The sequence below is a fragment of the Coccinella septempunctata genome, chromosome 5 (genome assembly GCF_907165205.1).
Source record: "Coccinella septempunctata chromosome 5, icCocSept1.1, whole genome shotgun sequence".
NCBI lineage: Eukaryota > Metazoa > Arthropoda > Insecta > Coleoptera > Coccinellidae > Coccinella > Coccinella septempunctata.
In genome coordinates this window covers 37,430,163-37,444,148 of record NC_058193.1, presented here as the reverse complement: position 1 = coordinate 37,444,148, position 13,986 = coordinate 37,430,163, and the positions used below count along the sequence as shown (strand labels likewise).

General features: G+C 35.7%; 6 protein-coding genes across 7 annotated transcripts in view; 3 read left to right on the top strand and 3 right to left on the bottom strand.

Annotated features, from left to right (window-relative positions):
* Positions 1–1,485, top strand: part of LOC123312814 (tyramine/octopamine receptor-like) — a 36,670-nt gene extending 35,185 nt beyond the window's left edge. For both annotated transcript variants that reach the window (XM_044897318.1, XM_044897316.1), the window contains exon 7: positions 632–1,485. In XM_044897318.1, coding sequence (XP_044753253.1) covers positions 632–1,154 — 523 coding nt within the window. In that variant the 3' untranslated portion in view covers positions 1,155–1,485. The remainder of the gene's footprint in view (positions 1–631) is intronic.
* A 1,818-nt stretch (positions 1,486–3,303) lies between these two features.
* LOC123314132 lies at positions 3,304–3,816 on the bottom strand. Its single transcript, XM_044899253.1, has one exon. It carries the CDS (start codon positions 3,814–3,816, stop codon positions 3,304–3,306), a length of 513 nt encoding a protein of 170 aa, XP_044755188.1.
* A 111-nt stretch (positions 3,817–3,927) lies between these two features.
* On the top strand, positions 3,928–4,440 carry LOC123314131. The gene has a single exon (XM_044899252.1). It carries the CDS (start codon positions 3,928–3,930, stop codon positions 4,438–4,440), a length of 513 nt encoding a protein of 170 aa, XP_044755187.1.
* A 1,413-nt stretch (positions 4,441–5,853) lies between these two features.
* Positions 5,854–8,675, bottom strand: LOC123313274 (E3 ubiquitin-protein ligase TM129). The gene is made up of 4 exons (XM_044898093.1): positions 8,318–8,675; positions 6,877–7,079; positions 6,438–6,822; positions 5,854–6,298 (listed from the first exon to the last, which is right to left on the bottom strand). The coding sequence occupies exons 1-4, from the start codon at positions 8,558–8,560 to the stop codon at positions 6,026–6,028; spliced, it is 1,104 nt and encodes a 367-aa protein (XP_044754028.1). The 5' UTR covers positions 8,561–8,675; the 3' UTR covers positions 5,854–6,025.
* Positions 8,676–8,871: 196 nt separating this feature from the next.
* Positions 8,872–11,497, top strand: LOC123313275 (tetraspanin-33). Its single transcript, XM_044898094.1, has 5 exons — positions 8,872–9,270; positions 9,329–9,532; positions 9,717–9,890; positions 9,950–10,129; positions 10,203–11,497. The coding sequence occupies exons 1-5, from the start codon at positions 9,160–9,162 to the stop codon at positions 10,389–10,391; spliced, it is 858 nt and encodes a 285-aa protein (XP_044754029.1). The 5' UTR covers positions 8,872–9,159; the 3' UTR covers positions 10,392–11,497.
* Positions 11,310–13,564, bottom strand: LOC123313276 (CD63 antigen-like). The gene is made up of 5 exons (XM_044898095.1): positions 13,363–13,564; positions 12,925–13,113; positions 12,179–12,337; positions 11,875–12,105; positions 11,310–11,773 (listed from the first exon to the last, which is right to left on the bottom strand). Exons 1-5 carry the CDS (start codon positions 13,426–13,428, stop codon positions 11,708–11,710), a joined length of 711 nt encoding a protein of 236 aa, XP_044754030.1. The 5' UTR covers positions 13,429–13,564; the 3' UTR covers positions 11,310–11,707.
* Between the last annotated feature and the right edge of the window lie 422 nt (positions 13,565–13,986).

The following is a 13,986-nucleotide window of genomic DNA, read 5'->3' as shown; positions in this document are numbered from 1 at the left end:
AAAATCATATACAGCTCTCCTACACACGTTCCTTCTATTTGCTGCACTTCTCTCTCAACAGCAAAGGCTATTCATGAAGTTGCCTGGGGTTATTTGGTGCCTAGCAGTACCTATACACTTTTGTAGAATCCTGGAGTTCGCACTATTCGTTGAGTCATTGGTCATGACCTCATGAACTTGCCCTTCAACCATTGAACTTCCGAGTTCAATGCCTTCAACGTCATCATTTTGGACCACAGACGACCGAAGGTTACCATAAACAAGTGTTGGGTTAAATAACTTCTAGTTATTAAAGTGAGCTTACCAATTACAATGGTAATTGCGGGTTATTCACTTGAAATCGATTATTGAATGCATAGACATAGAGACATGGACTGAGCAAAGTCAGCATGACATTGGCTTTTTTATAGAAAAAGAGAAATGATCATCGGGCATTTACCTGTCTCTTCTTTGTACACAAAGACAACCTACCCCATCCAGGATACCTACACTCAAGGTCATCGAAACGCAACTGGCCAACAGAGTGAATCTTGTAGAAAAGACTCTTTCTTTTGGTTCCATTGATTGCCATAAGTCACCTTGTTCTTGAATGGAGCGTTCATTCTCAATTTAACGAAATATTTGTCCGCAGTTTACCGCAAGCGAACGAAAGAAACTACAATTACAACGACAGGAGGATCAAATCCTTCAGGAGCAAAACCAAATCGATCAGATCCACCAACAGCTCGTTCAACGAGGACAAACTGTCATCTTCCAGAGGCGCCAGTTTCTACAAATCCACAGTGACCGGCTCCAGATCGCAGCCGGATTCCGTCAACTTGGACGCTGGCGCCATCTTGAAATTCGAACCGGCTTCCAGAGTGTCTTCCTTCAGGCGGGAGACCAAGACCGCCCAAACCCTGAGCATCGTTATGGGAGGTTTCATCGCCTGCTGGCTCCCTTTCTTCATCTTCTACCTCCTGACGCCCTTCATGCCGAGCAATGATATCAACGCGCTGATCATGTCTTATCTCACGTGGTTGGGGTGGTTCAATTCCGGGATAAACCCGTTCATTTACGCTTTTTACAGTCCGGATTTCAGGATAGCCTTCTGGAGACTGACAGTGAAGCATTTCACCAAGGAGAGAAAGCCAGACATCTCCTTCCATAAATGAGGACATGGATGTTAGATTTATTGACGTCTTTCACTAGGAATATTTACGGGGGAAGAGAGATCTCTGTAGTTGGGAAGTTTACTTGCTCTGGTGATTTCGAGTTTCAGATCCGGACAACAATAGAAATGGAGGAAACAGAGCCGGAAGCTAAGTGAGCGTTTACTCAGTTGCGGCTTCCCAAGAAACTCCGAAATAAACAATTCTCGCTCGTCAATAGGGGAGTTTAATAATTTTTCGGAAGTATTCAACGATAATACCTACTGGGTGATTGTTTCAACAAGTCCATTAGAAGTATGGAGAGAGCAGGTCCGCATTTTATTTATTTTAACTCCAAATCTCCGAGTGAAGCTTTTAATGACGTTTTTGGTACTTTTAATTTGAATTCATAGCAATTCTATTCGAAATCAGAAAAAATATTATGTTAAACAAGTTGGGAAACACTATTTTTCGTATTTCGCGTATTGCGCTCATTACGAATGAGTGATTTTCCCAGCTGGTTGCACAAATAACCATTCCGTTGGAGAGATCATGTTTCGTTTCATTTCCCGAGGTCTACCCTCTGACAAGACGATACTTACATATTATCAGTATGAAGAAACAGAAAAAAACCAAAAAACTCACCAATGAAATCGGTCCAAGTCTTCATCACTTGCACTGCATTGCATTTTCAATACCTTATCGCCATTTTTCTACATTTTGAACATAGACCTATTATTATACATATCCATTAGTCTATGATTTTGGCCTTCCTTTCATGATTCACCAAGAATTTTCAGAATTCGTGTCTCGCTTTCTACCATTGGAGATATTATCCAGCAGGATTCTATCGAATAAACTACTACATTTGGGATGCACTCACCATTTATCAAAATCATATCAAGTTCAAGATTTGAATAAATGCTTATTTCAGCACACCAAAGACAAAAAAATAACAACAATCACAAAGTGGTAGGTACTGTTGATTCGGTGTACTGTCATCAGCTTTCACCGAATCTCTGTTTGTTACTTTCCGTAGTGATTGAAATTTTACACAATTCCATTCAGTTAGGGGAAATGATATCTCCGCAATCTTGAAAATTCAATACAGGCGATTTCTGATGAAATTATTTATTTTGGATGAGTTCTATGTCTGCCAAAAAGACTCACCTTTGGAATAATCTCCTACAGGTACTTCTAATAGACTGTTTCAAACAGTCATCCTGTATAATGTGATTTTGTCTTGCTGGAACACGAACAATTCGTCTAGAAAACGTTTATCTTGGAATCATCAGATGGACGTTAACGTAGGACTGGACGAACAAAGAAAATCTGTCAATGACGAGGTATGAGATCAGTGGTCAAGTAGAGTTAGCGAAAACTAGATGAAGATTTCACACAATGATCTGCCAATTATTTATCGTCTTATCATCTTGCCAAATATAATATAGTCATGTTCATTATCATATGCATGTTTTCATCTATACTGTGTGTAACACTCAAAAACAAGGAGACATAGATTCCTATATCTCCTTGACTCAAAAAGGAACGTGGTTTATTTTTGTTCTATGTGTGCTCAATGCTCGTAGTTTTCAAAATACGAAATAAAAGATTTATTTTAAACTTTCTGGGGGATGAAATGAAAGAATATTGGGATTCTTGGACTAATTTTATTTATTGTTCTTCAATACAACGCCGACGTTTCGAAACGACTTGTTTCTTTTTCAAGGCTAAAAATTTAAACACATTAAAATTTTCATTCGAGATCATTCGCACATACAATTACCTAGTATTCTGAACAATATCGTCGATATAGATTTAAGTTTGGTTTCATATTTCAAAGAGATCTAATTTTTGAAAAAACTTTTAATGTTGTTTCAGGAAGACGCGGAATATTGGCTACGACAGATGACGTCGTTGTTGGCATGTGACATAGAAATTTTTGACGTTCGTCGAGTTCGTGTTCATCTGTCGCCGCCACTAGTCTTTGTCAGGGGTGTACTCTTCTATATCGGGAAATTCTGTATCGACTGATCAATGAAGGTTAAACACAAAAACATACAAAAATATGCAAGGACATGTAAAAAACTTCTCAATTATACGGTGTAAATCACAGACTCATCAATAAAACTTCAGTAACGTGTACTATTTTAGTTGAATTCCTGCCATCTATTTAGTCATCCATTAAGTTGCTGTAGATGATACTTAAGTGTTCAACGTCTTCTCGGTGGTTTACGGTGTTGTTGCGTCTGATCTGTATCATCTCGCTTATGTTCCTTCTGTATCCGTTCTTCTCTCTATCTAGGATCTCTACGTTATCAAAATCAAACTTGTGGCCGGTAGTCATCTGGTGGTGTGTAACCGCTGTTTTGTTGTAGTTGGCCACGTCTTCACAGTCCCTCTTATGTTGTCTTATCCTTTCCTTCAGGTATTGTTTAGTCTGACCCACGTAGCACTTGTGACAGTTTTGGCAGGCTATCTTGTATACTACTTCAGATTCAAGTGTACTGGGTGTTTTGTGCTTGAGTTGAGTAAAGAATCTTTTAGTAGTACTTAAATTGTAGTAGGCGCATCCACTTTTTAGATTTTTGAATAGTCTGCTAACACGATGGGATAGGTGTGGTATATACGGGAACTTGAACCTTGAGATCACATTGTTGGGAGTGTTGTGGTCGTTGTCAGTCATATTTTGAGTGTGTACCCTTATCGCTCTATTTATTATGTATGTTACATAATACATATAATAATAATATAAACATACATAATAAATAGAGCGATAAGGGTACACACTCAAAATATGACTGACAACGACCACAACACTCCCAACAATGTGATCTCAAGGTTCAAGTTCCCGTATATACCACACCTATCCCATCGTGTTAGCAGACTATTCAAAAATCTAAAAAATGGATGCGCCTACTACAATTTAAGTACTACTAAAAGATTCTTTACTCAACTCAAGCACAAAACACCCAGTACACTTGAATCTGAAGTAGTATACAAGATAGCCTGCCAAAACTGTCACAAGTGCTACGTGGGTCAGACTAAACAATACCTGAAGGAAAGGATAAGACAACATAAGAGGGACTGTGAAGACGTGGCCAACTACAACAAAACAGCGGTTACACACCACCAGATGACTACCGGCCACAAGTTTGATTTTGATAACGTAGAGATCCTAGATAGAGAGAAGAACGGATACAGAAGGAACATAAGCGAGATGATACAGATCAGACGCAACAACACCGTAAACCACCGAGAAGACGTTGAACACTTAAGTATCATCTACAGCAACTTAATGGATGACTAAATAGATGGCAGGAATTCAACTAAAATAGTACACGTTACTGAAGTTTTATTGATGAGTCTGTGATTTACACCGTATAATTGAGAAGTTTTTTACATGTCCTTGCATATTTTTGTATGTTTTTGTGTTTAACCTTCATTGATCAGTCGATACAGAATTTCCCGATATAGAAGAGTACACCCCTGACAAAGACTAGTGGCGGCGACAGATGAACACGAACTCGACGAACGTCAAAAATTTCTATGTCACATGCCAACAACGACGTCATCTGTCGTAGCCAATATTCCGCGTCTTCCTGAAACAACATTAAAATTTGTTTCAAAAATTAGATCTCTTTGAAATATGAAACCAAACTTAAATCTATATCGACGATATTGTTCAGAATACTAGGTAATTGTATGTGCGAATGATCTCGAATGAAAATTTTAATGTGTTTAAATTTTTAGCCTTGAAAAAGAAACAAGTCGTTTCGAAACGTCGGCGTTGTATTGAAGAACAATAAATAAAATTAGTCCAAGAATCCCAATATTCTTTCATTTCATCTAACTAAATGGACGATAACCTAAGATCAATTTCTGGGGGATGTTTAAATTTAAGTTTTCTCCTGTTTTCATCAGTATTACACATTACACGTAAGTTTTGATTTATTATCCTTATGAACATAAAACAGACATAATTCTTCTGATTCAGAGTTTATTCAGCAACAAAATTGGGTGATTTGTTTATTTTTGTTGTTTGACAATGTGTGACCTTTCATTATACTTTTTTCTATTTTGTTTTTTACTTACCTATTTTCTGTATGAATATGTGATTCCAACAAAGAATAAATCGATAGAAAAACAACAAGAATCTGTTCCTTTTTTCAATTATATTTTCGATCAGGTGTACAGTCCGAAATTCAAGTATAGGTATATTTCAATTTCCTGTTCCTATAGTACTGCAAGAGAAAACTCACACTTGAAATAAGCCGTGCATATTCAAAGGAACAATGTAATAGAAAATTTGTTTTTATATTATACCATTGTCAATAAAGTTGTTTTTACATTTTGTTCATTTAATAATATATCCTAAACTATTTTGTTCCAATAGGATCCAATAATAAACCAAGCCTAGATACCTATAAAACATATTTCCCCTCCAGCTCAGCTCTTAAAACTATTTTGGTAACCTATTTTGGTACAAAATGAGAGGAAGCACATCATTATGAGTTGGTGAAGGTAAAAATCAATATGTTAAATTTGTAAAGTTTTTATTTCCATATATTGGGACGAATTACATGAGTTTTCATATAAATAAAAGTTATCTTAATAATTACAGTAATTATAAGAAAATATGCTCTTCAGGTAATTTATACTCTTCATATTGGAATAACTGGAGTTATCGTTATATGATTATTTTTTACGTGGTCCTTTTTTTATCTATTATCTATATACAAAATACTTTTAATTAATTTCCTTAATATTGTACTCGATGTTAACGACTTAACATATTAGCATTATTTCGTGAATGATACTTGTTGACTAGTTGGGATATTTTCATTCGATTTGAAGCGTAACTAAAGATTGGAGTTCCGAACAAATCGACAATTTCAATCTTCATTATCAACGGAACTTAAGTAGCAAACGTCCAATAAACAGAACTTTGCCCTGCACATGGGACAAGTACACTTGGAGGACAACCAGCTGGATGGGGTATTATGATCCTGCCTCGATGCAAACCACTTTGCCATGCAGTCTACACACCACATTGGCCGGCAGTAGCAAGAGGTACATGGTTCGGAGGATTCCACAGGCTCTGTGCACATTTTTTGTATTTTGATGTTCGGCCTATTTTCCATACACCCCATGCAATTCTCGAAAGCCTTCAAAAGATGAGAAAATAAAATACGATATTGAAATGAATAATGGATTTATGAAAATGTTTTCTCAAAACTCTTTCACTTTTCTGCTTGTTATATTATTATACAAACCTTATTAACGCAAATTAAATAAGAAACTTACCTGATTCGACTCATATTTCGGATTGTCTTTTATCGTTTCCTTGAAGACGTCCACAAATCGCTCAAGAATATTCTTGTGGAACTTCACATGTGGCATGACATTGATCGTCCTCGTCAGTCTATTCTGCAAGTTCTGGAAATTTTCAGAATTTATTCTTATGACAAAAGGATCCACTCCTTGACGGCTCGATTTGACTTCAATGTTCAAGTATTGAATTTCACCGTAGGTTTCGGGGGCCAAGGTATAGGTCTCGGACGTCTTCACGGTAACAGTAACATCGGATTGATGCGCAAGATGGATGGTTAGGGGTGTTATTTTCAATATCCAGTTCTCGGTGATGGCAATATGGGACAACGGGCTAGTTTTCGTATACATTTTCTCCGGCCTGAAATGTTAAGTATAAGAGAAGACTTTGAGAGTTTGTGGTCACGGATTTCACCTTCGAAATTCTATATCGATATTCGTTTGGACGCTTCTCCAATTCATATCGTTGTTGCAGAATTTGCTCAAGCTTTTCGCAATAGGGTGTTCCTGATAGTTGTTGTCGGTCCAAATTTTAACTTGGTATAATGCTGCAATTGGTAACATCAGACTTAGAGTAAGGTAGATGTTCCCATAAAGGCTATTTGTGAAGAGTTCGAGCTGTAACGTCAACCCCATATCTTATTTTTCACGATTAAACATTCAGAGGATTAGTAAAAGCATTTATGGATACTTTCAAGAATGCTCATTATACCACTTTATAAGCATATACTTTGAAGTATCCCAATTGCAAGAGGGAAATTAAATTTAAACAGATTCGATGATTTAGGTACGTCTCCTAAGAAGAGATGAAGCAATATTTTTGAAATTTTAGTGTCTATGTTGGAGACACATTACCACTTTCTTTATCGAGTAATAACTGTATTGCTAGTACCCTAGAATTGTGCGAAAATAAAACAACTTGCTGGATTATAATGTCTTTTTATTCAACTGCTCTTTTATATACTTAACGTTGTGTCCGCAGCACGCAATGCAGACACCTGTAATGTGGGTTGCTGAAATATGGAAGTCTTCTTGAAATTTGGAAATCCTCATATGTGATAAAAATGTTAACCTTTTTTTCGGCTCATAAAAAGTAGCGGCATAGGAATTATACACATATAATAATCAATTCGCATCGAGAACCCGCCACGTTGATTATACTTGGCATTTTTCGCATTCCCCATTGACTTTTAGTGAAAAGTTCACATTTTAATAACTATTGAAAAGTTGTAATAACTGATAGAGACAGTATTTAGGCTAAGTTAGTTTCAAGTGAATCGGCAGTTACGTGCCCCCGACTGGTGTGCCTTCATCGAGGGATACCTCCAGGACTGAGCAAAAGGAAAGCCTCCAACATCGTCAGCAATTGGAGATAAGATAAGACTTTTATACTCAGTTTCTTACTGACAGGAATTCTGTAAATTGTGTCTGCAATTTTGTCGCAACATCCTCTGTACTGAATAAATACAGTCCACACTTTCTCACTGTTTATAATAGGGTAAAGCGCTAAAATTTGTGGGAACCCAAAATTGGTTCTCAGGATACAAATAAGTTGATCAGTAGCGCTCATGATTACTAAACACAATCTAGTTGTTATCTAGAACTTTTCAGACCACACTTAGACATAGTTTCCATGAGACCACTTATTGCTCTCAGTCTCGGGAATGGCGTTTCATTTGGCAATGTAGAAGCAAGAAACAATTCAAATCATATTTTTGAGAAATGTTGGCAGACAATTTTGAATCAAAATTTCTGAATAATTTTCATAGACCTAATTTTCCTAGGCCCTAGAACAATCAAATATTTGCAGAATAAGCAATAGGGTTAATAAAAGCCACTACATCAAAAAAACCTACCATCTCCAAATTCCCAAATAGAATGGTGGTCAATATGTAACCGAAAGGAAGTAAAGAGTATGTCATCAACGTTATCGAGGAACGTTTGAGATGGAAATGAACAAAAGACTCATTTTCGGATCCCAAATACTTCGAGAAAAGAACTGGTATTGTGAAACCAGCACTGACGAATTCTGCAGGGGGATATATTATACAAGCACAAAGCAGAACATATAAAATTGAATATATTAAGTCCTGCTCCATCGTACACTAATTATAGAACCACAATTTCAATAACATAACACCCTTGTTCATTCAAATAAAATTTTATAAACACGACTTAATGACAGATTTTTGGCACATCACCTGTCTGGTCTGGTTAGGTAGGTTAGGTGAAATCACAGAAGATAGAACCAAAAAAAAGATTACACTTTCATTGACCTATGCAGGAATTACCCCGTTTCTGATTAAGATTCAGGAAAAACTTTTATCAATAGTAAGAGGATCAAACCGAAAAACAGATGTAATCAGAGACTCTGGATGTAATGTGACATGAAAAATCTGCAGAGATCTCTGGTTATCTGTTTTTGTTTTTGAATTCTATGAGCTGTGTTTGTTTTCCTTCATGTATGACTTTTTGACGTTTGTGTTGTAAATTTGTGATTCACGATAAAATATTGTAATTAACAAAGGACTTTATATCTTTTTCAAGCTTAAAATTTTCACAAAATGAAATTTTCTAAAATAAAATAAGTATGCAAATGATTCTAACTTGAGTAAGCTATTTCTCTGGGCTCTAGTAATTAGGTACATTGAAAAGTTAGAGTAGTGTTGACAACTGTTCATTAATCCAAAAACTTGAAATGACTCCTCATCGAAGACCTCAGGGTTACAGAAGACCACCAATTAGTAATTTCACCTACATAAGCTCTTGTGTGAAGTACCTCATCTTTGTTTTGAATTTCATATTTTGGGTAAGCTTCCATCATCTGTCTGATTATTCATCGATGATACTCATTAATAATTTCACAGTTATTCGGAGGTCTGTTGATTGGTATTGGTTCGTTTGCTTTCATTGAAAAATGGCAAATTACTGGATGGGTCAAAATAGATACAGTTTACGATGTGGTTCTGAATATTTCCCTAGTGATGATTATCATGGGGGTTGTTGTATTTGTTGTGAGTTTTGCCGGATGTGTGGGAGCTTTACGTGAAAATACTTGTCTCCTTAAATTCGTAAGTATTCATTTCCATGTAGCATAAAATAGATGTAGACTTATAAAAAGTCAATAAAAAATATTATTTATTCATAAATTCAAATGTACTAATTCTTTCATGCAAACAGAAGTTGATTGACTGGATATTCTTTATCTGAAATTTACGCCCAACCCCCTGCTTTCAATGAATTAATATGTTTCAGTACTCCCTGTGTCTTCTAATTTTCTTTCTTCTGGAGATGGGTGTGGCAATTGTTGGTTTTGTTTTCCCACATTCAATGCAGTCGATGCTCGAAGAAAATTTCACGGATAAGATTATTCATACATATAGGGACGATTTGGATCTACAAAACTTTATTGATTTTGCTCAACAGGAGGTAATGAATTAATTAATTCAAAATTATATTCAAGGTATGTGAATATGGTTGTTTTATAGTTCCAATGTTGCGGTCTGAGTTCAGAAGGTTATATGGACTGGTCAAAGAATGAATATTTCAACTGTTCTTCGCCCAGTGTGGAGCATTGTGGTGTTCCATTCTCTTGTTGTATGAATGCTACAGACATAAGCTCAGGATTGGTCAATATCATGTGTGGATATGGAGTTCAAAATCTTTCTGTAAGTGCTATATTGAATCCTTTTTTTCTTAATCTAGTTTGGATGGTATTTTATGAGTCGTGACTTTGTTTAGGTGGCTGAGGCTAATAAGAAAGTATGGACTTCAGGTTGTATAGAGATAGTGCGTGTTTGGGCAGAACGCAACTTATACACCATAGCTGGTATCGCTTTGGGTGTTGCGCTTTCCCAGTTACTTGTGATATACCTTGCTAAAACACTAGAAAGCCAAATTGAACTTCAAAAATCCAGATGGGTTAGTTGAAACATAGGTTATATTTGTAAATATGATGTACTGCCATTTTAAATCTTTACATGTTATGTTTGTAAAATATCCATATTTTGTAAGCTTCCCCCTGTTCTCCAAGTGATAGCTTTATGTACATCCTGAGCTTCAGTTCTGTTCTGTCTATGTTCAAAGATTCATTTTGACCAAAAAAATACTCCCTAGATCAACCATTGTAGATCTCTCTTGAAATTCGATATGATCAATCCAGTTATAAAGTGCAATTTTTGTTGAGATCATTTATGGTGATCGATTTTCATCTAAATTAACCATGACACGTCGACTTGAATAATCTACTTAATAGATCTTGAGAACATCAAGTTAGAAATGTATATTTGTACCCATAAGTGTATAATTCCATAAGAGATTAAGAGTACCAAAGTTATTTTAGGGTTTAAAGTATACATTGTTTCTGGATATGTGGAAATAAATGTTCATTGTTGTGTGTAAATGTTGAGCGATTCTGAAAGTAGTTATGTGTAACTTTTCGAATTATATTCTTCCTTCACTTCCAAGTTTTGCTATATTTCAATTGAAGTGTGGTGAAATAATTAGAAAACGTCAAATTTTCGATCTGTTAATCGATGATCACTTCAAAATTGACCCGTCCAATTCAGATTTTTCATCGTAAACCATAAAGCAATTGATATAATTTCTAGAGATAATTCGAACAATGTAGATGAATTTCATGGCAGCGTTTCTCTCTCTTAGTTCGAAGTTGAATATTTTTTGCTCTTCTAATTAGTCTCAGATAGGTTTATGTACCTACCAATATTTCCAGAAAGACTATTTGAATGTTATACGGTGATGAAGTATCTGTTCAGGGACAATAAAAAATTTTTACAAAATTACACTGAGCTCAACAACCCTTCTGATCTGATTTTCATCAATCTCAAACTTGTAAGATACATTTATTTTATGAATGGAAAAATGTAAAATATAGTATTACTTGATATATCACAAAAATGAGTATAGTGTTTAGAGAATCAAAATTTCTATTTTGATATATGTTGAAATCAAGTTGTTGACTGAAATTTCAAGAATTCTCATTTATATTTAGATATACAATATATTCTTATCCTTGATGCTGTTTTCTTTTTCTACTTAATTTCAGGTTGAGGAGTACATGTTGTTTCTTGGTTCCTATATTGATCAGTAGTGAAATGACAAAGATGCTGAATGATATTTTTACAGAAATCGCTATGATCCATGGATTGAGCCAGATTATTCCATGAATAAAAATGATTAAATTAAAATAAATGCACTCAATACATCAATTAATCAAATATTGAGGATTATTTATCCACTCCCTCTTTTTTTATGGTGCAAGCCAACCAACAGGAGAGGAATATACCAATGACCTGCAAAAAATTAAATATATTACAGCTACCGTGGATAAAGTATGTTAATTGTTTGTCACTCTGTGCTCAAGAACAACGCAATTTTCCGCTTTTCGACTCACCTCCACCAAGGCTATGCCAATACCGACAGCAATCAAAATTTTCGAATTTGACTTGACCCCCATTCTGAGTTTCTCAACGCAACCCTCATTATACATGAATTTGCCGAAGGCCTGATCTGAGCAATACTTGGATGGAGCTTGGGACTTCTCGCTGTCGCTGTCGTAACAACAACTTTTCGGAACGTTTTGCCCCTGCCAGCTGATCGGTCCATCAATGCCACAGCATTTCAGCTGAAAGAAAGAAAATTTGGCATCAGAAAGGTTTAATAAATATGATTGATTAATGACTAATCGAATGTCTCACCTCTTTTTGAATGGTATCCCAGTTTTCCCTGTCATTTTCATTCTTTCCGTAATTTACTATGGTTTCATTGAGCCCTTGCACGAAGTCGTCTTGGTAAACAGCTGAGGTCACTCCAACAGCGAGCTCTATCATGATTATGATAATGAGGCAAACCGAAAACTAGACAAAAAATTATTAGAAATCTTGCAGGTTGTTCGTGTTGATTAATTATTTACAATAACTCCCAACTAAGTTATCGATTGAGAACCCTCGAAGAAAACATCCTCGGATAGTTAGGAACCATTCAAAAATTACCGCGCTTTAATTAGTCGTTTTACCTCTCAGTACAGTGAACTCTGACCTTAAATCGATTTCCATGGACTATTCTCCTATTTGCATTGAATAAAGGACCTTGCAGTCCACTGGATTGGCTTCAGTAAGGACTATATAGATTAGGTGGTCCATAATTCTGATGAGACAGAGAAGGAAATCTGCGATACTGACGGGAGTTGGGTCGTTTGAAATTTTGTGAGCGAAACAATATGGTTCTCATTATTTTCTTCCTTGTTACGTTGAAAACTTTCTTGTTAAGTAATATTTCAGGTACCATATACAGAGAGGGGGACTACAGGGATATCGAAAACCGTTAGAAATACAGAGTGGCTTGAATCACAAAAAAGTTGCGTTATTTAAGGATGAGTGGGTTGGTGTAAACAGTTCATTTTTTCTTCATAACTCATTTGTTTTATTCATAAGGTACAACTTACCGTAATAAGAAGACAGTAGGATTCTCGAATAGCACCGAAACATCCCATTGAAGCTATTAGAAATACTATTGAACCTACCACAATCATTATTATGCATAAGGCAAGAACTGCTGGATCGAGAAAATGATTGTAGTCATTTGTGCCCACTATGACTACAACTCCAGCTGCTATTATCGCTATCCCAGTTAGCTGCAAAGAAAATAATTAGCAACATTTAATGTGCAACTCAGAAAAAAACTTTTAAGGAAAGACCACACTATTTAAAAAAAAATAACCATTTCAGTTGTTTCACAACATCGCAAGTATTCATTTACACCCTGTATAATTGAGAATATATACCCTCCAAACCTAGCAGAGGGCGCACGAAAAATTTCTCAATCATACGCAAAAAGTTGCCTATACGAAAAGCTTCAACTCCAAAATAAATCGCCAACTTACCGCAAATATCAAATTAAAAATAAAGAAAGCATATTTCACAGTTTTCATTCCGCAGGAGTCTATCATGTTTGATGTTTCCAGTCCCCTAATAACATTCAAACTCGCCCTCGTGAGTACTGTCCTATATGCAAGTGAAAAATCATTATTTTATATTGCTTATTGCAAGTGTTTGTCACTACATAGTAACGATGTGTGTATATACAACTGGACAGTAAGTAGTTACAGATATTCAGGTCGCTAATGATATGTGCCACATATATATCCCTTTCATCCTTTCAAATGTTGAATGTTGCTCGGATATACCGAGTGGCTCAAACTTAGCCAAACCATATTACTGATGGAGCTCCTACAATGAAAGAAAAAACCAAAAATTTTATCCACTTTGATGATAGGCCTCAAATGGTTGGAGTTCTTCACACACACACAACATCAACAATAATATTTGTGTAGGTATATATTGATTTCTATCACAAAAAATATCGGAATTTTTGGTCCGGAATGACAGAAAAACCTCCATATTTATTTCAGTCATCATTTAACCAGTTAACTGATGACCAATTATTGAATTGATGTAAAAATCCATAACTGAACTCAATGTTCAAGTTCAATTATGGATTTCCATCA